The sequence below is a fragment of the Chlorocebus sabaeus genome, chromosome 8, assembly GCF_047675955.1.
Source record: "Chlorocebus sabaeus isolate Y175 chromosome 8, mChlSab1.0.hap1, whole genome shotgun sequence".
NCBI lineage: Eukaryota > Metazoa > Chordata > Mammalia > Primates > Cercopithecidae > Chlorocebus > Chlorocebus sabaeus.
In genome coordinates, this window is record NC_132911.1 from 144,487,810 (window position 1) to 144,510,864 (window position 23,055).

Consider the following 23,055-nt stretch of genomic DNA (forward strand, 5'->3'; position numbering starts at 1 on the left):
CATCATTCTTAGCAAAGAACAGAAAACCAAGCACCGCATGTTCTCACTCATAGGTGGGAACCGAACAACGAGATCACTTGGACTCGGGAAGGGGAACATCACACACCGGGGCCTATCATGGGGAGGGGGGATGGGGGAGGGATTGCATTGGGAGTTATACCTGATGTAAATGACGAGTTGATGGCTGCTGACGAGTTGATGGGTGCAGCACACCAACATGGCACAAGTATACATATGTAACAAAAAATAAAATAAAATAAAAAAATAAAATATGACTTATAAAAAAAAGAGTTAAAACAAAAGACAGACCTTCAAAATGCACTAACATGCACGCATGTGTGTGCATACACACACACACACAAAATATTAATGATTCCACCACAATTATTTTACATATTGCTCATTTTCTTCTGCATGTCAAAATATTTGAGCCTATAGAGACCTAGATGACAGGAATAACTGTACACGTAACTTTTTCAGTTTTATGCTTGGCAGAGTATCAAATACAATCAAGAAGTAAAACCACGTTTTATGGGAGAAAGCTATACTAAAAACCTATGTGACTAGAATAAATGTCAGTTTTTAAAATTATATATTTTACATGGAAGGAAGGAAACTACACTATACTTTCCCAAAAGCAATTTATCACTGGGGAAAAGGTCTTGGCACAATTTTGTTATTTTATTATGATAAAGCAGACTCTAATTACCTTGACAGAATCCAGTAAACTCTTAGGAAAAAATCGCTTTAAACCAACATCTTTTCTGAAATATAAAAAGAAGCGTATTAACAAATAACACCACCAAATCAATTAATATAATGACAAACTTGCAAGAACATAAAAGCACTGTAAATTATTTAACGTTCCATATATTATTTAGGAAGGAAACAAATATAATAATGCTTTAATTTACCAGTATATTCACAGGAAGGATGGGACAAATCATTTTCTAGATATGTACAGAAAACACAAATACAAGTTGATTTAAACAGAAATCCTTTTGGTTTTTCCTTTTGCCCTTATTATTGAAAACTCTTCTAAAATATTCCCTCTTTATAAATCATAATGTATTTAAAAAACTGTCCTTTTTCAGATATTGCTTGAAGGTTATAAACATCAGTTCCAACTGGGTAATACTGTATTTGTAGAGAAAATAGCTAGCCTGATTAGTAAATGATTCAGGATATACCTTACAAATTACAGAAATAAATCCCTTAAGTTTATCCTAAAAGTTGACTATTTTTAAAAATAGACTTTTTTGATCAAGGGACTCATTCGCTTATCTCAGTTTCACATTAGGGGGAAAAAAATAGATAAATTTATGTGATTTGCCCTAAGTAAAAAAGGTTAATTTATGGAAATTACAGCAATGTTCTTTAAGTCGGGCAACAAAATTAAATTATTATCAAGAACCGCAACGCTCTGGCCAAGAAAATAGGTTAGTAAGAACAGCTGATGCTTTTCCTAGTACTTTGGTTACTAACTTACTCAGATGTTTTGGCCACTAGGTGTCACTCGTGTGCTAGTAATACGAAATAATGCCTCTGACGACATTAAGGAATGTCAGGAGACACATAAAAGGATCAAGGAGAAAAGCGAAATACAGGTTTCTTTTCAGAATCACATAATATATCACATATAACAAACTGAATATAAAGTAACAAGAAACAGGGATGACTTCTTCATCCATAACTGTAAGTTGGCTGGCATTATAAACAAAACTATAGACATCATGTCATGATACTGTAATTCAAACATTTTAAATCCCTTGTTCTATAATCTGACTGCTAGTAGTACCTAAACCAATGAATTCCTCCTCTGCTAAATCCAAAACTGGTCTCAGTTCTCATTCTTTCTTATTCTGCTATTACTATGTTCATTACATCCTAAAATTCTCTCAGCTTCTATGATATACTACTTTCTGGTTTTACCCATCAGTTAATTCATACAACTACTGATTTTACATTTCTGTCTCTAGCCACTTTTGTTTGTAACTTCCCTTCCTTACCTTTACAGAACCATCATTATCTATTTTGACAGTTGGATATGAAGGAGGAAAAGTATCCACACAAGTTCTTCCTTTTCATTTTGCCTCCTAAAAACACAGTGTCTTTGCATTTTAAGGATTTTGATGCCAATCATTACTGGGAAGTAGCAAAATTAGTACACAAAAAACACACTCTGGAATCTACAAGGCGGTATTCTTGATCATTTCTGCCTCTATCTACATTTTCAAGCCACTATTCCATAACAGCAAGCACTGATTTTCATATCAAAGAGGTTTTTTTTTTTTTTTTTTTTTGAGACTGAGTCTTGCTTTGTCACCCAGGCTAGAGTGCAGTGGCCCAATCTCAGCTCACCGCAACCTCTGCTTCCCAGGCTTCGAGCAATTCTCGTGCCTCAGTCTCCCAAGAAGCTGGGATTACAGGCCTGCACTACCACACCTGGCTATTTCTTGTAATTTTAGTAGATACAGGGTCTCACCATGTTGGCCAGGCTGGTCTCAAACTTCTGACCTCAAGTGATCTGCCCGCTTCAGCCTCCTAAAGCGCTGGGATTACAGGCATGAGCTACTGCGCCCGGCCTCAGAGAGTTCTTAATTTGAATCCTGGCTCTGCCATAGGATGGACTTGCTGTCAGCACCTGTGAGCCTCTGGTTACTTGTAAAGTGGGGATGTGAACTACTACCACGCAGTGGTGCTGAAGTTTAAGTAAACTGTTTATGAAGTTCCTGGAACGTGAAGGGGGTAGTTTCTGTTCTGCCATAGAAGAATGCCTTAGAAAGCACTGCTGTCTGGACAGCTTCTGGTCTACATGCCCTGTGTGCCTCACTGTTTAATGCAGAAGGAGGCATGGCCTGACCTGAGGTTTGTTGGTGGACAGTAGAGGTCGTGAGAAGTCGTGAGATTCAGGGGCTACTGTGGACAGAGGCAACAGGGATGAGTGACTGGACATGAGGTGTGAGGGAATGCTGAAGCTATGCACTGAGAATGGGAAGGTGGGTGGGCATCAACAGTTCTATTTTAGACATGTGAGGCTGGGCGAGGTGTACATGCATGCCCTTCTAGTAGGGATTTCAAGAAGGCAACTGGCCATGTCAGTATTTGGTTGAGGGAAAGACCAAGGCAGGGAATATCCTCTCCCCGACTGTGTGGCTGTCAACTGCTATTAGTCAACCCAGTTACACATCTATTTTTCTCAGAGCCAGGCAGAAATAAAAAACTTACCATATTCATTGCTGTCACAAATAAGAAAATTAAAGATAAACCAAAAAGTGTTGTATGATTCAAGAAAAATGAAAGGAAGCATATATTTTTTGAAAATAAAGACAAATACTAGGTATTGCTTTTACTTCAAAGGTGAAGACAACTCCATTTAAACAAAAACACCTGAAGGCCAATAATTAGCATATATACAGTATAGATTTTCTTAAACTTATTTTGAGTAATAATGAATTTGTAACATTTGTCCATATGTTAGAACTTTATTGACACCTGGCAGTTGAGAAAATAAAGATGAGGCTCAAGCACACAAGGTCATGGTAAAAAGTCTGCAACACTGCCTTTAACACATTTTAATTTAATCTAGAAGTCAAACTACTTCAGGTTTTGTGATAGAGGACTCTGAGCACACCTAACGCACTACGTTCAAAGATTTTAGGGAAAGCCTATTATAGATATCTAAATTTAAAGCCTTAGGAAACCAAGCAGGGACTTGTAGGCTGTCCCATTTTTAATATGAGGTCGCCTCTCTCCACGATCTGTATGTCTGGGACTGGTTTACAATGTGCACTCTAATAAGCAGCAGTTTTGCCTCAAGTGGCATAAAAACCTTCTTTGAGCCCAAACTCTATACAACTGTCCTGTATGTGAATAAAACAATAAATACAACTTACACATCATAAACAAAATATAATTACTAACCTTTATCATATAATAATTCCAGACTACATTAACTGTCAAAGGATATGTCCTAAATGCATTTAAACTCATGTAATAAAAAACTAGCTCACATGAAGCTTTTAGAATACTGCCAAACCCCAGTTCCCAAACCCAAGCATCAGTTTATTAGATTCCCACATCAGTTCAGAGAAACCTCTTGAACTCATACACAGATGACAAGACACTAATATTAGGATAGAACTGTGTTGTCCAATATGCAACCACTAGTGATATGTAGCTATTTATACTTAAATTAGTTGAATTAAATTAAAAATTATGTTCCCAACTGCAATGCTCAGCACATTTCAAGTGATGAGCAGTCCCATGGGGCTAGAGGCCACCGAACTCAGTGGGGCAGCCACAGAACAGTTCCGTTGTTGCAGAAAGCTGCAATGGGTGGGGCTGGGACAGAGCAATGAATCTAGGACTTTGGGCACCCTCATTCTCTAGGGCTTGCTGCTGTGGGACCAAAGGCTCCTCAGTAAGGGCAAAGACGGGTGAAATGCATGAGCACTGGGGATAGGTGCAGAGCTACCACAGGCACAACCACACAAGGTTCCTGCCTTGCTCAGAAAGACTGGGGAAAGGAGGTATAGAGGGGTGAGGAGAGAGCTCTACCATGACACTGTAGAAGGCAGCAGATCTTACAGGAGACAGCTGTATGTTAAACAAGAAGCCTTTCGTTGGGATTGCCTGTATATACATAGCACAGGACTTCTAAGTATTACCTTTCCTACTTCTCTCTCAGAACTAACAAAAACAGTTTCTATGATCTATTCACTAAGATTCAAATCATTTAGATTTGAAGCTACAAAGACAAGAGAGGCTGTATTCGTTTACTTCCTCACGGGGACTGTATGACATACTAGGCACCATAACAGATCATGGGGTAGAAAAATCACTAATGTTTCCTTTTCTTAAGTGAGATAATTACATAAACAACTAAGTACCACACAGTGTGAAAGGTACTATAAGAGTTTAAAACCAACACACTTAGCCATCGAGATTTAAGGTTTTTGTGGCCAATTTTAACCAGAACTCTCTTCATGTTTAACTGACCTCTATCCTTTAAGTGAAAGATTTAGAACACTGCTGACTGATGTGGTCTTCGTTCTCTTTTGCTAAACCTCAAAATCCCGTTCATTACTCCACTGATTCCTGTTGCCATTTAGCATTTTTGGAAAATCCCTAGAGAGCTCTGCCCTCCCACATCCCTGCATGATGACTGTGCACCTCCTCATATTCCTCCTTTCACACCATAGTGGCCATCCAGAATCGTTCAGGAAAACAGGCTGTGTAGGAGGGCCCCTCCCCACCTGCAACAGCTGACTGCCATCAGCATTCCCCACTCACTGAGATGAATCCTCTACAGTGCCCGTCTAGTCCCAGCCTGTGGTCTTATCCTGCACGTGTGTATTCACATCTACAAATTCGTAACACAGCTGGCTTTCAGAAGCCTCCGATGGGAATCAACTGTCTTTACATATTAAAAAGAAACTAACCTTATTATAAGCAAATTCTTATGTCAAAGATAAATTTATTTCTCTTCTGGCAGTATTTCTGAGAAGATTCTTGTCTGGTGACCCTGTTTAATATTTTGTGAACACAATCCCTCAAATACTTAAAACCTAGGCAAAAATGCAGCCAAAACTAACTTCAAATATAACTTAAAACAGGCATTTCCATGTAGTAACTCTATCTTACCCTTTCTCCGAAACTGTCAGAATTGAGTACACTTAATTCAGAAATAGTATGGTGGTACTTTCACCTCTAAATTATACTCAAGCCTCTTAACAATAGACAAATGCTAAAATTATCTAACTGCAACGGAGATTGCTATTTCTTAATGACATTCTTCCCTTCATCCTGGGGATGAAGTTGTCTTTTGGTCAGGTACAGTGCTGCCTTCCCCAGTCTCTTCTGTAGCAAGGTATGGCTATGTGATTATGTTTTCTCCTATGTTCCTCTAAGGGAAAGTACTAAACAGCAGGTTCATAAACAATGTCACTATTATTTAATGTTGTTTCATTATAATGTAGATGAGAAAAAAAAATCGATTCCCAGCTGGGCCACTATATGGAGTGTGCATATTCTCCCTGTGTCTGTGTGGTTACTCCAGTTTCCTCCCACATCCCAAAGATATGCATGTTAGGGGAACTGGTGTCTGAACTGTCCTAGGATGAGTGAGTATGGGGAGGGAGGAGAGAGTACTCCCTGTGACAAGAATGGCATCCTGTTCAGGGCTGGCTCCTGCCCTGCATCCTGAGCTGCTGGGATAGAGTCCAGCCACCCACGACCTTGAACTGGAATAACTGGGTAAATAATTATGTCTTCTTTTTAATCAGACTTTTAAAAATGTATGCTTACATTTACTCCAACGTTTAATACTAGAAGTGTTTTGGATCTCTACTTAGAAGCTGGGGATGTTTTTGTGACCAGAAGGTAGCTGCCTTCTCTCCTCCTCACCTCTTATTTACAAAAGATGTACATAAAAGTCTCTTCTGTTTTACACTCCAGTTGTTCCCTGTTGTATGAGCCACAGGAAGTAACGTACCAGGGACAGGGGCTGGGGGACTTCACTGTCTTACACTTCTCCTTTGCCTACAAAAAAGGTACCTTGGTTCTTCCTAGATTGGAAAGACATGAAAAAGAAAGACTAATGAACTCTTCAGCTGGTTTAAAGAAAAAACCCTCAAGTTTCTAGATAGTATTTGTCTCACTCTCAGAAACTGTGCCTTAGCGGTAGCAGTACTAGTATAACTCAAAATAGTTATTTATGGCTGGGCATGGTAACTCACACCTGTAATCTCAGCACTTTGGGAGGCCAACGCGGGTGGATCACTAGAGGTCAGGCATTCGAGACCAGCCTGGCCAAAATGATGAAAGCCTATCTCTACTAAAAATACAAAAATTAGCTGGGCATGGTGGTGCACACCTGTAATCCCTGCTACTTGGGTGGCTGAGGCAGGAGAATCACTTGAACCTGGGAGTTGGAGGTTGCACTGAGCTGAGATCATGCCACTGCACTCTAGCCTGGGCAACAGAGCGAGAGACTCCGTCTCAAAACAAACAAACAGAAACAAAAAAAGTTATTTATTAATACAGTAAAGCAGCCAGGCGTGGTGGCTCACGCCTATAATCCTAGCACTTTAAGGAGCCCGAGGTGGGCTGATCACTTGAGGTCAGGAGTTCAAAATCAGCCTGGCCAACATAGTAAAACCCCGTCTCTACTAAAAATACAAAAAAAAATTAGCCAGGCATGATGGCGGGCACCTGTAATCCCAGTTATCTGGGAGGCTAAGGCAGGAGAATCGCATGAACCTGGGAGGAGGTTGCAGCGAGCCGAGGTTGCGCCACTGCACTCCAGTCTGGGCAATACAGCAAGGCTCCGTCTCAAAAAAAAAAAAAAAAAAAGTACAGTAAAGCTGAAAGGGCATTCTGCATTAGGCTGTAAACAACTGAGTTTGACTTTAAAATTCCTGCCAGAATTTAATAAATTATGTGGAACATTTCATGAGTTTTCTTATTAGAAAGGAAAAAGGGAATATGAAAAGAACTACTAAGAAACAAGTAGTATTCTGCATTCATGTATACTTCCTTTCTGTACTGAAGAAATACATAAATTTCTAAATGGCTCCAAGTTACTAGCCAAAACCAATAGGAGAGCAATGCCCATGCTCTCCCCTTGAGGTATGGGGGCCGCTAGGGTCCCCAGTTGCTCCTGTGATAGAACAGCCATGGTGTATGCATGCAAGTCCCTGCACATACTCTCAGCCAGGCCACTCCTAAAGTGCTGGCATCAGTCTTTACAATGGCCACAATGGAAGACAGGACCAAATGCAATGTTGTTAAGTATCTTTATTACATAAAATATAACTAGGTTAATGTTTTTGCTGGTATGCTATTATTGGGCCAGGTGTGGTGGCTCATACCTATAATCTCAGCACATTGGGAGGCCAAAGTAGGAAGACTGCTTGACCAGCATCCGTTAAGCTACCGTTCAAGAACAAGGGTGAAATTTTTGAGAGAGAGAGATTTAAAAACAGAATTTTATCATCAGAAACTACATATTAAAAATTTCTAGGCCGGGTGCAGTGGCTCACACTTGTAATCCCAGCACTTTGGGAGGCTGAGACGGGCAGATCACAAGATCAGGAGATCGAGACCATCCTGGCTAACACAGTGAAATCCCATCTTTACTAAAAATACAAAAAATTAGCCAGGCATGGAGGTGGGCACCTGTAGTCCCAGCTACTCGGGAGGCTGAGGCAGAAGAATGGCATGAACCCAGAAGGCGGAGCTTGCAGTGAGCTGAGATCGTGCCACTGCACTCCAGCTTGGAAGACAGAGTGAGACTCCGTCTCAAAATACAAAACAAACAAACAAACAAACAAACACTTCAAAGTAAAAGAAAAAGGGAAATTGATGTTGGAAAGATAGATTGAGCTACAATGAAGAATGTTTAGGCAATAGGGAGATAAACATGCAGGTTTCTAGGATGCCCCCAGCGCGAGCGCGCGCGCGCACACACACACACACACACACACACACACACACACACACAGCACGACATGCAGAAGGGAAACTTTTTGGCTTTCTGAACCGACGGTACCTGCAAGGTGGGGACGATGAACCTGGCACTTGGACACTGAGATTGGACCTGAGGGAGTCAGAAGTGGTATCATTTCCTGGCTCTTGTTAGAAGCTGCAACAGTGGAGATTAAGCCCCCTGGAATTCAGCTTGCTCGGTCTAGGGCCACCAGCCTCTGATTCAAGCCACTTTGGTGGCCTGAGTGACAGAGTAACAGCAGATTGAGACATCCCAGTACCTCAAGGTTATTGTCAAATACAGAACAGAAAACAGCTATGCATAAAAAACATGAAGAAATAAATGGTGCAAACACCACAGATGCGCATAGCAGAGGTTACCAAGCATGAAGAAGATTACATCATATGAAATGGAACGTCTAGAAATGAAAATGTAAGTGGTAGAATGAAATAAACAAATGAACAACGTATGGCATAAAGATACTACTTAAGAGAATTAAAGAATTAGATGACAAATCCAAGGAAAAATCCCCCCCAAAAAAGAGGATCCAGAGAGACAGAGATAGAAAATACAAAAAATGAAAGAGATAGCAAAGATCAGAAATACATCTATTGATTATTAAAGAGACAGTGGCATATATTTTCCAGATCAAAAACATGAATCTACAGAATTGAGAAGTATGCCTTATTCCAACTGGATTTATAAAAAGAAATCGAAGCACAAGACATTAATAAAACTAGAAAAGATGAAAAGTAGGAAAAGAACCTTAAAAGAAAAAGCAACCACAAAGAAATGTCAACAGACATTTCTAGTCATAACAGAATATCTTTACAGTGTTGAGGAAAAAAAAACCAATGATCTGAACAATGTATTTGGAACAAAAGGAAAAGCATACCAGAAAGGTGGTCTGAGATACAAACATGGTTATTTTAAACAAGGTCTTGCTCTGTTGCCCAGGCTGGAGTGCAGTAGCACGATCACAGCTCACTGCAGCCACAACAACCTGAGCTCAAGCAATCCTCCAGCCTCAGCCTCCCAACTAGGTGGGACCACAGCTGCGTGCCACTGCACCTGGCTAGTTTTTAAAATTATTTGTAGAGATGAGGTCTTGCAACATTATGTTATCCATGCTGGTCAACACATCTTCCCACCCTGGCCTCCCAGTGTGCTGGGATTATAGGTATGAGCTACTGCACCTGGCCCAATAAAGGATGTTTAAGAAATAAAATAATACACATGCAGGGAAAGCCAAAAATAATAACTGTATAAAATAATAATAATGTCTAATATTTGGAGTTTCAATCTTGAAAAGATACAACTAAAAACAGGAAAAAATGATGTGTAAGTTGGAAGAAGACGGGGAGACTTAAGATGTTTCAAGGTCCTTGCTTTAAGACAGGGTTAGATAAGTTTAAAATCTGCAGTTGGTTAATATAGAAGGTTAAATGTAATGGTAACTAATGAAAGAGTAGAGATGTTTATAAATTTCAAAGTAATTACAGAAGAAAATGTGGACTAAGAATACCAACTAAGAAATAAACAGCACATGCAGTCACACACAATTCATTTCTAGGACACTGGAAACAGATAATAAAGGCGAGTCCAATATATCACGCATCCTAAGAAATACAAATGTACTTAACCTATCAGTTCAAAGACATACTTAGCAAACTGGATTTAAGAAATTCAGCACTACGACATTTTTAAAAGACACACCTAAAAAGTATAAGGACACAGAAAAGTTGAAAGTGAAAAAATGGTAATGTATAAACCAGGTCAAGGCTAACCAAAGAAGGCAAAACAGATTTCAGAACAACAACAACAACAAAAAATTATCAGGCATAGAGAAGATCACTACATAATGATGCAAGATTCAATTTACCAAAAATGCATATTGTTTGGATGTTTAAATAAAAGAGCCTCAAAATACAAAGGAAAAATTAATAGACTTATAGGAAGAAACTGGCAAAGTCATTATCACAGATGGGTATGTTAACAAGCTTGAATAGGAAATGCATTTTTTAAATCACACTAAAACATTTATAACAACTGATCACACAAAGCAAATACAACAAAATGTTAATAACTGTAGCATTCAGGTGCTAGATACATAGATGCTGACTGAACAAGTCTCTCAACTTTTTTGTATTTTTGAAACTTTTTCATGATAAAACACTAGGGGAAAATGATCTTATTCTAGGGTCCACAAAGGCAGGCTCCACAAAAGTTGAGAGGCTCTTGTCACACAGACCATGCTATCTGAGCATAATGTCATTAAGTCAAAAGTTAATTTAAAAAGAAAATATTTTTAAAACCCACACATTTGAAAATGTAAAAACAGAAATGAATGCACAAAAGTTTCAAAACAAACATTTAACAATCTTAACTTCTGGAATGCCTTTGTAAAAATAGGATCTTAAAACTCAAAAACCAAAATGAAAATACGATTTTACTACATTAAAGAAAGACAAACTTCTGTATGATGAGAGCCATATACATATAGTTGAAAGAAAATGACGAGCTAGGAAAGAAAATACAGAACTAACATTACAAGATAGTGTTAACATGACAAAGACTGCTTAAGATCAATAAAGAAAAAATAAACATATTAGAAAAGCTTATTTAAAATACAGTTAATTTACAAAAAAAACTTAAAAATGGCCATATATGCAAAGAGGTTTAATATCACCAGTAATCAAACTAATATAAAGCAAGTTATCATCTGTTGCCTATCACATAGGCAAAAATGAACAAAAAATGGCACCATGCCTTACACTGTTATTAACCTGAACTGAATGTCCACTATTATGTGGCTGTTTAAATATAGTATTATATAGTCATTGGGTGGACTATATACTAATGTATATTTCTATTTAGTCACATGGAAAGATCTATTAAATATAAAGTTGAACAAAAAAGCAAGACGCATATAGGATCATTCCACTTATATTAAAACTATGCATTGAATGCGCACACAAGTGTTAAAACAGAGAGCTATAAGGATATTTACTAAAACTATGATGATGGTTATCAGTAAGAGGAGTTGAAAAAATTTTCTTATTTGACAGTGTAGTTTCAATGTTTCTCTAACTAGAATGTATTATTACCTTTGAAAACAAATAAATTAAAAATCATTTTAAAAGGACTCAAAATTAAATCAACAGATGAACAATAACATTGCTTTCTATCATTTTTTTTTCTTAATGCTCTTTAAAGAAACTCTACAGTTTGGTTTTTATCCTGACTGACAATCAGTATCTTCCATGGATAATAATCATAATTACAGTCCGCATTTATTCAGTGTTGGGTACAATATGTATTAAGCTCTTGACATAAATTATCTCATCTAACTCCTTACGACGCTCCTATATATGTATCACCAATATCCCCATTTTACACGTTTAGAAACAGACACCAAGAGCTTACTAATAAAACTTGGCAAATAAAATAGTCAAGGTGTGATAAGGACTTGAACCCAGATATTCTGCTTCAAGAAGTCACTCAACTAATCTACTTACAAGGAGACAGGGTGCTGAATTCACACAAGTTGTATAATTGCAAAGAATCAGTATCATGGAACAAAAGCACAGGAATTTAGAAAGAGGGGACAGCAAAATAAGCACAATAATATCCTAGAACTACAAGAAACTCAAGATTCCTCTTTCTTTTAACTGTCATATTTACTTACTTTAAATATCGCACATATAAATTAACTAAGATGAAACAGCCATATCAAAACAACGGATCATTCAACTTTCCATGCAGTCCTCTAAGAAGGATCTAATTTACAAACTCATGCTGTCTAGTTCTCCTGTTTCAAGCAATAATAATCACAAGCCCTTACTTATGTATAGCAATTCTCCCATCCAAGTACAAACCAGGCCCGACCCTGCTTAGCTTCCAAGATCAGACGAGATCGGGCACGTTCAGGGTGGTATGGCCGTAGACATGTATAGCAATTCTCATATTCTCCATTTCACTGACCCCTGACAAAAACTATGTAACGTTTTGAAAGCACTGGTTAAAGCCCTAATTTGTCCTCTTCTATTCATCTCTTCTCTGATCATCTGAAGTTCTGTAATTTCTAGAAATAAGCCCAATTTACACCAACTTCAGTGCAAAATCTGACTTTCATTTCAAACAGATCTTAAACTTAAAATTCTTCTCTCCAAACATACCATTCAGAAATTCACCTTGACAGATAATCTGCTTTTCTTTAACTGTTTTGGCGATTAAAAACATGTCAATGTATTATTCGTGGAAATTTCTTTCAAGTATCTCTCTTCCTGTATCCTTCTGACAGTATGTCTGGCTGTCTTCATTCCTTTGTACACCTCTGGTTCTCACACAGACTCTATCTCTCAGTTACTATTTCATTTTCCTGTCTTGGCCTCACATAGAGATAGGTGGAATACAAATCACATTATTCTTTTTCCCCAGTCACTACACTAGGGTAGGCTTCCACAGTGACCCTGAAAGATGATCACATGTGTTCCTGGAGTCCTCTCCCTGTATGTAACTCAGTCAGGCCACTGAACTAGCACTCTTCTCTTGACTTCACATAACTATTCGCCATCTACTGTACCTTTTTAGATCATCTCTAACTACTTGCTTAATTCTCCCATCAGGATTTTGTTTTTAGATAGGCCTTTTATTTTACAATAGTTTTAGATTTACAAAAGAGTTACAAAGAGAGGATCCTGTATAGCCCCCACCCAGGCCCCCTACTATTAATATCTTGCATTACTTTGGTACATTTGTCACGAATAATAAACCAGTATGAATATATTATGACTAACAAACTCTGTGCTCAGATTTCATCAGTTTTTTCCCTATCCTTTTTCTGTTCCAAGATCTTATCGAGGACACGACATTACATGTAATCATCATGTTTCTTTAGGCAACTCCTAGATATGTGAGTTTCTCTGACTTCCACTGTTTCCTTCATCACCTTGACAATTTTGAGGAGTACTGGTTAGGTACTTTGTAAAATGTCCCTGAAGACGGATTTGTTTGATGTTTTTTCTCATGATTAGACTCAGGTTATGGGGTTTTGTTATGAGGAAGGCTACAGAGGTAAAGTGTCTTTCTCAACACATTACATCATGGTTGCACACTATCAACACTACTGATCACTGGTGATGCTGACTTTGACCACCTGGCTGAGGTCATGCCTGTCAGGTTTCTTCACTGTAAAGTTACTTTTTCCCCACACCTCCTTTCCTTATTATACTCTTTAGAAACAAGCCACTAAATGTAGCTCATATGTTAAGAGGTGAGATTCCCACCTCCATTGAGAGAGGGAATCTATATAAATTTTTTGGAATTTTTCTGTAGAGGAAATTTGTCACTGCTTCTTTAAATATTTATTGATTCAAGTATTTATATTACTATGGATTCATGGGTATTCATACTTTGGGTTATAATCTAATACTATGTAACTTAATTTGTTGCTCGAATTGTTCCAGCTTTTGTCACTGGGAACTTTTTCCACTGGCTCCTTCATCCTTTGACACGGCCCCATCGTTTTGCTTTTTGAGCACTTCCTTCTTTCTGGCACTACAAGCAGCTCTAGGGCTCACCCTTGTATTTTTTCTCCTCTCCTTCGAACTGCATTTTTCCAAGGAGCTCTGGTTCCTTCCACTGAAGAATGGTACTAGAAACCAAGATCTAAGCACAGAGTACCATAAGAGATGATTTTTAATGCTGCTGGTATTTGTGATTTCATAACAATGAAATAAACGAACAGTGATTTTTCCTTTTTCATTTTAAAAAACATGAATGTTCCCTTAGAACTAAAAATCAACATGCTCCAAGCAACTTGTTTTCTTTCTCCTCAAGCACACTCCTTTTCTGTGACTGGTATCCATAGTGGCCCATGAGAGAAAACCAAGAGACTCCTTGGGTTCCTCCCTGTCCTTGATTCAAATATAATCAGGCTCCAGTCACACAGACTCTGCCTCTGCTAGCCCATGTCTCCATGGCCACTGCTTCCTTCTGTCTCACAGCCTCATCATTCTCATATGGACAAGAAAGGTACAGCAGCTTCCTGGCTCACTGCTTCCATCTTCAGTCTTCTTTAATAAAATTCTAATCTCACAAATATGAAATTCTAACTTGCGAATCTCATCATATAATTGTCCTGCTTGAAATGATGAGTCAGCGATGCTCAAAGGCTAAGTCCAGACTCTTTGAAGAATGTGCTAGAGAGGTAACGACCTGGTCCCTGTATACACGTCCCTATCTCCCTCATAAGAATGCTATTCTATCTACTCACAACCAACTTAGAGTTTCCTAACCTTTGCCTGATGGTCCATGTTTCTATGCCTTTGCAAATGTTGATTTATCCTCTTGACTGGCTTCCTGGCTCCCATGCAACAAACCCCACATACCTACACTTTGTGAACCACTCATTCTTTAAGACTTAGGTTAAATAACATCTCGATGTGAAAACACCTCACACATCAAGCACCATTCTCCTGCAAACACCCAGCTGATACTTCCACTTTCATTTCTAGCACATTATGTTATAATTTTGCTTACTTGTCTGATAGTCTTCCTTTTAGCGAAATGCTTCCTGGGGGTTAAAATTTTGTTTTATTTCTGAATCTCCGGCACTTAGCTACAAAGGACTCAATATTCAATTATCTTTTGCTGAATTAATTATGAAAAAGATGAAGTATAGGGCTTCTAGCCTCCCACAATGTAAACTCCAGATTGGGTTAATTTAATACAATCTAATGTAACAGTCTAATGCACAAATTAATTTCATTATTGGAAAAATTTCTAGTTATTCTAGATCTTTCTGATACACGAGCAGTGAGTAACTTCCGTATCTCCGTTTGTGAAAAACAATCTGTAGTAACTTATACAGAGAATACGAACAATAATTTATAAGCAATTTATAGGCCGCTGTAGAATTCAATATAAATTAGAAAAAATATCACCTTGCTATGATTAACTCTACACAGACAAAATGTGTGTGTTAACAGGCCATATACAATATTAGCTTTAAGACATCTATCAACAAATCTAAATGTTTACTAACACAATTAATGTCATCAAGGATTCTGTTCTTTTCCTCTTCCAGACATAAAATTTTAGAAATAGTAGTGTTTCAGAATCAGTATTTAATTTTAAGATAAACTACGAAATAATTTAGTTCCGCATATTTGCAGGTATAGCTTATAAGTATAATACTTACTCTAACACTTCATAGTTAGACTTCTTTTCTAGGGCATTGCCCCGCATCTCCCAGTATGATCGCCTAAAATCAGGGAAGACATACATTTATATGTATATATAAAGAATGGTTATGTTGTTAAATGATAAAAACTGGGGGAGAGGCATCTGAATAATAAATAAAATCAATGGCAACAACTGCAATTACCTTTGCACCAAACCAACAGTTCATAATTTACTCAAATTTTATTCAGTATTTCACTGATAATCATTATGAAGAAAAGGAAAATACCTGCAAAATATTCAAAAATAATTTAAAAATTGATAAAGGCCTCAATGTATAGTTACCATCTTACCGTATTTCTAGACAACCCAACTTCAAAGCAATTTCCTGGTCCACTTGATCAGCTATCTCTAACATATAATCGCTCTTCACCTACAACAAAAGGAATAGGATAAACAACACTGTTTTAAAAGAAAAATATTAGATATATGCATTCAATAAATGTTTCCTGAGTACCTTTCATATAGTTTACATTGTGTCAGTAATTATGCTTGATGTTAAAGATATAAACATGAGTTATACCCAAAAAATATTAAAGAAATAAAACGATCTCCTATTAAGAAAAGCTCATATAATCTATGACCACTTAAATGGGACATTAAGAAACAATGAATAGAGTCTGAATCATAATAACCTTCAGCTGCTCCACACCCTTCCCATGCTGTCAAAAGTGAAAACAAGAAGGGAAATTTCCATTTCTACAAAAATTTGCAGATATATTTTCTGACCTCAAACTACAGTTGCAGCAGCATATTTTGGACTCCAATGAAAAGGCAAAGGATTTACATACTTCAAAATCCATTTAAATGTGCAGCTGAGGTGTTTCCATCTAACCATCAATTTTAAGTGATTAATCTGCAAAGTAATACAAGCTTAAAGTCTAAAGCAAAGACAAGAATCTAATGGAATTCTTGAAATGCCTTCTAAACAATGAATAAACTCAATTTTAAAAGCTGATAAGAGTGATATCAATACTTGCAAGTAATTGTCACTGTGAACACATTTTCAAAGATGAAATGTGTACCATTTCCTTGTAGATTAGCCTGAAGAGATTAAAATCTGCAATTTATTTTGATATGTGTACCCATTTTGAACCTCACATGAAATGTTATCCCCGCTTCCTCCAAGAAGCATCCCATTCTCTTCAGCAGCACACCTGTGTTACTAGAAACCTACACTCTATTATGAACTTTATCAACACAAAAATTTGTGCAAATTTGTCTTCTCTCTTGTTCTGTACTTTCATAATACCCTCCATTTTGCCTCGTTCCTCAAAGTCTAAAATATTTACTCTGACCCTTTACACAAAAAGTGTCTTGACTTCTGCCCTAAAAAAATTTTCAAACATCCTGTTCTTCAACAACTGCCTCCTAGCCTGCTAGCTCATTTGTTCAAAGAGTTCCATCCCCAGTTAACTCACCTCTCACTCCACACCAATCTTTGTCTACTTCATACTGGATGGTTCCTCGTTATGACCGTCCCTTGTAAAGACAACCAGCTCCCCTGTCTCCTATTATCCCTCTGTTTGAATTGCTTGGTAAACCCAAGCCATGTTGAACCTACCCACTCATCCTCTTCATGCTTAGATGAGCAGCTGGAGAAATCATAGTATAAACTCCACTTTCAACTCATGAAGACAAATCTCAAATGGCCAGTTAAAACTATCTGGAAATTGAATAATGCTTGCCTAGGAAGCTCTACAATTCACTGATTTCATACGTCCTCCAGTAAGCCTGCCATATCTCTGTTACAGAGAAGATAAAAGACATCAGATGGGCATACTCTCTTTAACCTAGCAGGAATTCATAACTTAATATGCATTTAAAAAGTATGAACATTTACTCATTATTTTCTCTTAAAGTAGGAGAAACATTCCCTCAGCTAGCAGTAGACAACTATGTGCTATTACTGATTTAAGGAATATTCTGTCTTAAAACCTTTCTTTATTTTCTGCATTAGCTGGGTGCTCAATAAATATTTATTGAATGAATGAGTAAACAAATGAGTGAACAGTCATCAAACTGGGGGGTGGGTACATAAATGTTATTTTCCATATGTATTTTCCATCCTTTTACAAGGAACAACAGTTTCTACTACTTCCACATAGCGGGCACTCAAGACTGATCAACTGCAACTGAATTAATCCAGTCAGTTAAGTAAAAAGCTTTAGGTCTAAAACGATTTGTTTAACTTCAATTGGCTCTTGTTTCTACAAAACAAAAAATAAGTCTCAATCTAAAGCCTGTTTTGCATCATAAGTAGGTTTATTATCGAGCACAAAAATAAAGGCGCAAGAATTAAACCAAGATAGGAATTTAGATAGGCAGAAAAATACTGCAGCTACTCTGATGGAAACATTCAGTGGCTTTTAGTTGTCTGATGCAGATTTCAGAGGAACTACTGCAGACCACCAATTACATGTTGAGGAAAATGCACCATTATGAAATTCAATTAATCTTGAAGATTAATTGCCACAATTTTTAAACACTATTCACAGGTAGGAAAAATAATCAAATGCTATATTTCATCATCAAAATGAAATTTGTATTGTAAAAATGAAAAAGGGGAAATTATAATTTAATAATCTTCATTTTAAAAATCTCATTTATGAGAATGATTTCAAAGTTCTGAGAGTTGTTTTCCTGTAGCTTTAATCTCGATTATCAGAACTGTGTGATCACAGACTGAAATCTATTTGTGGCCCGATGTGATCAAAGCATTCTGCAAAGAGTATAGATCTGAAATAGAATAAGGCATCACCACAGACCCGCATCCTCCCCTCAAGCCCCAAAGCAGCTTCCCCTCTGCCACCGGAGAGAAAGCAAACTCTGTTCAGTGTCTCAATGCTCCCTGTTATCTAGGCTCTAGAGAGTGTTCTCTCAAGCCACTGAGCGAGGTCACATCCTGAGGCTGGGCTTCAAGACTCAGAATTATGTACACACTTTGTTCATTTCCCTTATAAAACATTTCTTGACTACCTCTCTTTCGCTAACTCCCAGCAGAACTGTTATCATTTGTGAAACCAAATTTATCAAGCATTTAAGTTTCTATAAAGTATATATACCTAGCACCATGTCAAGCAGATTTACACGTAATATCTCATTTAATCATCAGACCATCACTGTGAGATGGGTACTATTATCATCCCCATTTTATAGACTCAGAAAAAGCCTGAAAGAATTATCAAAATGATAGCAGCAGATAATAATCCTACTTAAGGAGTATCCACCAGGGACCAGTTACTACGCTAAGCATTTTACATATATTTCTGATCTTTACAAAAATTCTTCAAGGTAGAGTTTAGTAGTCCTATTATATATAAAGATCAGAAAACTTAACTTTGTGTTAAGCAAGTATTAAAGTCAGGATTCAAAATCCAGATCTATCAACCCCTAAAACTCCAGCTTTAGTTTGTACCTACAACTTGTGAACTCTTCCACAGTGCAGTTATTCTCTACTAGAATGAAGATTAACAAGCAGGAACCACCTCTCATTTACCCTTGCATCCCGAGTATCAACCACAACAGATTCACATGTATCTCCTAAGGTGCTGGAACACTGTCACTGTGTTGTATTCTTTTTCTATTGTGGATTATATCCAGGTCCAGGAAATTTGCAAGATTCTTCCAAAAGAAGACTTCTGAAAGTTGATTTTTAAAAATCAATTTGTTGGCTGGGCACAGTGGCTCATGCCTGCAATCCCAGCACTTTGGGAGGCGGAGGCAGGCGAATCACCTGAGGTCAGGAGTTTGAGGCCAGCCAGGCCAACATGGTGAAACCCCATCTCTACTAAAAATACAAAAAATCAGCTGGGCATGGTGACAGGTGCCTATGATCCCAGCTACTCGGGAGGCTACAGCAGGAGAATCACTTGAACCCAGGAGGCAGAGGTTGCAGTGAGCTGAGATCGTGCCACTGCACTCCAGCCTGGGGGCCAAGAGCGAGACTTTGTCTCTAAAAAAAAAAAAAACTAGGATGGGCCAGGCACAGTGGCTCACACCTGTAATCCTAGTACTTTTGGAGGACGAGGTGGGCGGATCACGAGGTCAGGAGATCGAGACCACCCTGGCTAACACAGTGAAACCCCGTCTCTACTTAAAAAAAAAAAAAAAAAAAAAAAAAAAAAATATATATATATATATATAAAATAGCTGGGCCTGGTGACAGGCGCCTCCCAGCTACTCTGGAGGCTGAGGCTGGAGAATGGTGTGAACCCGGGAGGTGGAGCTTACAGTGAGCCTAGATCGCATCAAAAAAGAAAAAGAAGAAAAAAAAAAAACTAGGATGGATTTGGACTTCTTTCTTTGTGCAAGTATTGTATGTGTATTAAGGAGTTCCTTCATCTCACTCTGCAATAGAATGAAGCACAGGTTTTAATATAAAAACTGTTCACATTTTCTAATAGAAAATATTGATGCTAAATTACTCCATAATGTATTGCATATGTCAACTCAATGCTTTGGCTACCACATGAGATTTTGTCTTATTTTGGTCTCTTTTGAATATTCTAACAGCTACACAAATTTATCAACTGGACTCAGAATTCCTTGGTAGCACCGAAAGAGGACAGGGCAGAGGGCAGACAAAGGTAAAACTGACTAGGCTTACTTACTAGCTGGGTGACCAAAAGCAAGTAATTTTACTCTCAGAGCCTAGTTGACTTGAGTTTTTGTCAGATTCGGTGAAGTATTTTATATATAGAAGGAACTCAATGGCAGCTCCAAATTAATCCTAATTTAATTTTTCCTCTTTCATACGTAAGCTATAAAAAGATACAAATAGGCCGGGCGCGGTGGCTCAAGCCTGTAATCCCAGCACTTTGGGAGGCCGAGACGGGCGGATCACGAGGTCAGGAGATCGAGACCATCCTGGCGAACATGGTGAAACCCCGTCTCTACTAAAAAATACAAAAAAACTAGCCGGGCGAGGTGGCGGGCGCCTGTAGTCCCAGCTACTCGGGAGGCTGAGGCAGGAGAATGGCGTGAACCCGGGAGGCGGAGCTTGCAGTGAGCTGAGATCCGGCCACTGCACTCCAGCCTGGGCGACAGAGCGAGACTCCGTCTCAAAAAAAAAAAAAAGATACAAATGAACAATTATGCTACCTTAATGAGTTATATACGTTTAAACAATTCAATGTCATTTAACATAGTATTTAACAGTTACGCATTCATTAATTTATCAAATGTTTACAAAATGACTATCATGTGCCAGGATATTGTAGTGAATAAAATATACATGGAACTTACACAAAGGTAATGGTAAATTTTAATTTAAAAATAATTACTTTGAATGTTCTATTGAGGATAGACCATAAAGTTATATGACAACAAGTGTTTCCATTATCTCTCTTTGTTGTCCATTTATAATGGTTAAGTAACCCCAAATTTTATCAGAAGTAAATGAAGGGGCCAGGCATGATGGCTCATACCTACAATCCCAGTACTTTGGGAGGCCAAGGCAGGTGGATCACCTGAGTTCAGGAGTTCAAGACCAGGCTGGTTAACATGGTGAAACCATCTCCCTACTACAAATACAAAAATTAGGCAGGCATGGTGGTGTGCACCTTTAGACCTAGCTACACAGGAGGCTGAGGAAGGAGAATCATTTGAACCCAGGAGGCAGAGGTTGCAGTGAGCCGAGATCGTGCCACTGCTCTCCAGTATGGGTGACAGAGCGATACTTTACCTCAAAAAAAAAAAAAAAAAAAAAAAGGTAGTAAATGAAGAATCCAACTGCATAGCAATCTTTTAAAAGAAAATCTGATGTTGACTGTGTGTGTGCCCATGTGTACTTGGGTGGGAGCACATGCACACATACAATCTGATTTCTCAAACTTCAAAAATTTCCTTTATTTCTTGGACTTTTTTCATGACATCTTCTAACAAATCTCATCTAAAAGTTTGGAATATCAGGGCATTAGGATTAAAAGTCAATTCTCAATATTAAATTACTGAAGACAATAAATTGAGTACCTAAAACCCATGCCCTACTGTGTTGTGGATACAGCGGTGAAGAAAACAGACTTCTTATTTGCTCTCACTGAATGCACACCCTGTTGGTAGGTACCACAGATTAACAACAGTTAAGCATAATGTATAAACAACAGATCAGTGGTTGCTAGAGTTAGGGATGGGATAGCATGTGACTAATAACACAACAGGGATTTTCTTTGTGTTCACAGGATAGTTCTGCATTTTGATTATGATGATTACATACATTTGCACCTGTGATGAAACTGCACAGAATTACACACACACACACACTTGAGTGTGTGTAAACATTAGTGAAATCTAAATTAGGTTTGCGGTCTAGTTAACAGTATTCTGCCAATATCAATTTCCTTATTCCTATATTGTATTAGATCATGACTGAAGTGGTAATTACCGGACTGTATACAAATGTCAAAACTTACTAAACTGCATACTTAAATTGATTATTTTATTGTATGCAAATTATACCTCAATAAAACAAATTTTGTATTTTTAAATGTGTATTATGTTATATGAGAAATGTACAGGTACTATGCACAAGTAAATGGTGCTTTACATGGAAAGCACCATTTAAATTAAGAGCTGAAGACTGAGCAGAAGTAACCTAATTCCAGGAAAGAAAAGGCAAATTATGCAGGAAAATGTTAACTCAGCGGCAGGTCTGGGATGTTCAAATCCTGTTCATTCCCAAGAAAGGTAATTTTCAGGGCTGGCCCTTAGTCTCTTAAAAACTAAACCCCTGAAATGTTCTGTCTGATAAGAGCACTTTTGCATACCTGAAGACGGCCAAAATTTGACCACCAACTGGTGAAAAAACTGGCCACCAATTTGAACCAGATAATTTATGCACACACTGTTTTGATGGTAAACACCTGTTTTCTCTCTAGGGTCTGGAATGTGAATAAATGAGGTCAGTCACGTAGGCGGTTGTATGCCTATGAGACTGACCTCCAACACATACCTTAAACACTCAAGTTCAGGCCAGAGTCTCTGCTTGGCAAACTTTTGTATATGATGTCACACCTTTTTATTATTATTATTATTATTATACTTTAAGTTCTAGGGTACATGTGCACAACGTGCAGGTTTGTTATATATGTATACATTTGCCATTTTGGTGTGTTGCACCCATTAACTCGTCATTTACATTAGGTATATCTCCTAATGCTATCCCTCCCCGCTCCCCCATCCCATGACAGGCCCAGTGTGTGATGTTCCCCTTCCCGTGTCCAAGTGTTCTCATTGTTCAATTCCCACCTATGAGTGAGAACATGCGGTGTTTGGTTTTCTGTCCTTGCAATAGTTTGCTCAGGATGATGGTTTCCAGT

The 23,055-nt window shown here is 38.0% G+C and overlaps 1 protein-coding gene across 35 annotated transcripts in view; it reads right to left on the reverse strand.

Moving 5' to 3' along the window:
* Positions 1-23,055, reverse strand: part of PTK2 (protein tyrosine kinase 2) — a 355,066-nt gene that overhangs the window by 181,669 nt on the left and 150,342 nt on the right. For all 35 annotated transcript variants that reach the window (XR_012093771.1, XM_073018384.1, XM_073018416.1 and 32 more), the window contains 3 exons: positions 16,030-16,109; positions 15,696-15,758; positions 710-764 (listed from right to left, as the gene is read on the reverse strand). Coding sequence is in view for 34 of the 35 variants with exons in the window: in XM_073018384.1 (XP_072874485.1) it covers positions 710-764; positions 15,696-15,758; positions 16,030-16,109 (198 nt within the window). In the remaining variant the exon portion in view is untranslated. The remainder of the gene's footprint in view (positions 1-709; positions 765-15,695; positions 15,759-16,029; positions 16,110-23,055) is intronic.